At 47.5% G+C, this 1,148-nt stretch overlaps 1 protein-coding gene across 3 annotated transcripts in view; it reads left to right on the forward strand.

Moving 5' to 3' along the window:
• Positions 1-785, forward strand: part of LOC119457557 (retinol dehydrogenase 13) — a 143,153-nt gene extending 142,368 nt beyond the window's left edge. For all 3 annotated transcript variants that reach the window (XM_049670209.1, XM_049670208.1, XM_037719163.2), the window contains one exon: positions 1-785. This exon is cut by the window's left edge and continues 181 nt beyond it. In XM_049670209.1, coding sequence (XP_049526166.1) covers positions 1-107 — 107 coding nt within the window. In that variant the 3' untranslated portion in view covers positions 108-785.
• Positions 786-1,148: the final 363 nt, after the last annotated feature.

Consider the following 1,148-nt stretch of genomic DNA (forward strand, 5'->3'; position numbering starts at 1 on the left):
ACGCCCACTCTGCAAGGGCTCCTTCGTCTGCTGGGACAGCGGCGCAGGAGACAGCCAGTTTTGCAGGGCTACTCGACGATCATTCGACAAGGCGCGACAGTTCTTGAATGCCACATTTAGTAAGATTAACAGCTAACTCGAAAAAAATTTTAGACCACAGAAAAAAAAGTTTAAGTTAATGTAGGTATAGAGGAGCCTCCATGCAAAATTTTCCGTTTGAAATACAATTGGAAGCATCACAAAAAGCTCCCAGAAATAGCCGTTTTTGATTTCGACGCTGAAAAAAAATCGCTCCCATTAGCGGCCACCGGAAGTGACGCATGACATACAGCACGCGGCTCTTTGGCATGATTGCGTGACATGGAACACAACATAATCTTTCAATGGCCTCCAGGACATTGCAGCATCAGCGGGAACGGCCGCGCCGACGAAGCCATCCGACCTGCACATGAAAGTGCAGGTCGAAAGAACCTCCGCGCAGAAGGCTTTCTTCGCGCTACCAAGATTCCTGCCGTCTACGGGCCTTCACGATAGACTTTAAAAATGCCGCCCCCTACCGCTCTATAGTGTACGCGGTTTGTTTGTGCTCGTCTCCCCCCCCCCCCCCCCCCATTTTCTGCTCTCTTTTTTTCTCTCCTTCCCTCCGTGCAGGGTAGCCAACCGGAACTACCTCTGGTTAACCTCCCTGCCTTGCTATGCATCTTTTTTCTCTCCTCAGCATGACCTCCGAGATGAGGTGGCGCCCGCGGCTGCCTGTGGCGCGCTGAGATCTCAGAGGCTGTGTGCTGGGATATATATATATATATATATATATATATATATATATATATATATATTCATTTATAACAAATTTAGCCAAAGTGCAATTTAGTTACCTAGGGCCTTTAAGTCACTTGTACTGTATGCGCTGCTAAGCCCGAGGTTGCGGGATCGAATCCCGGCGATGCGATCGAATCCCGGCCGGGATTCGATCGCATCGCACCTCTGTCTAATCCTGATACGTTCCATCACCAACTTATTACACATTTCACTGAAGCCGTCGTTTAGCATGTCTCAGTTAATATTTTGAAGTGTTTTGTTTTTCCTGATTTCCTGCTAAGCATTTCGTTCACTTTTTTGTTACATTTTGCTTGCCTTACATCGTGCTA

The sequence above is a fragment of the Dermacentor silvarum genome, chromosome 7 (assembly GCF_013339745.2).
Source record: "Dermacentor silvarum isolate Dsil-2018 chromosome 7, BIME_Dsil_1.4, whole genome shotgun sequence".
Classification (NCBI taxonomy): Eukaryota; Metazoa; Arthropoda; class Arachnida; order Ixodida; family Ixodidae; genus Dermacentor; species Dermacentor silvarum.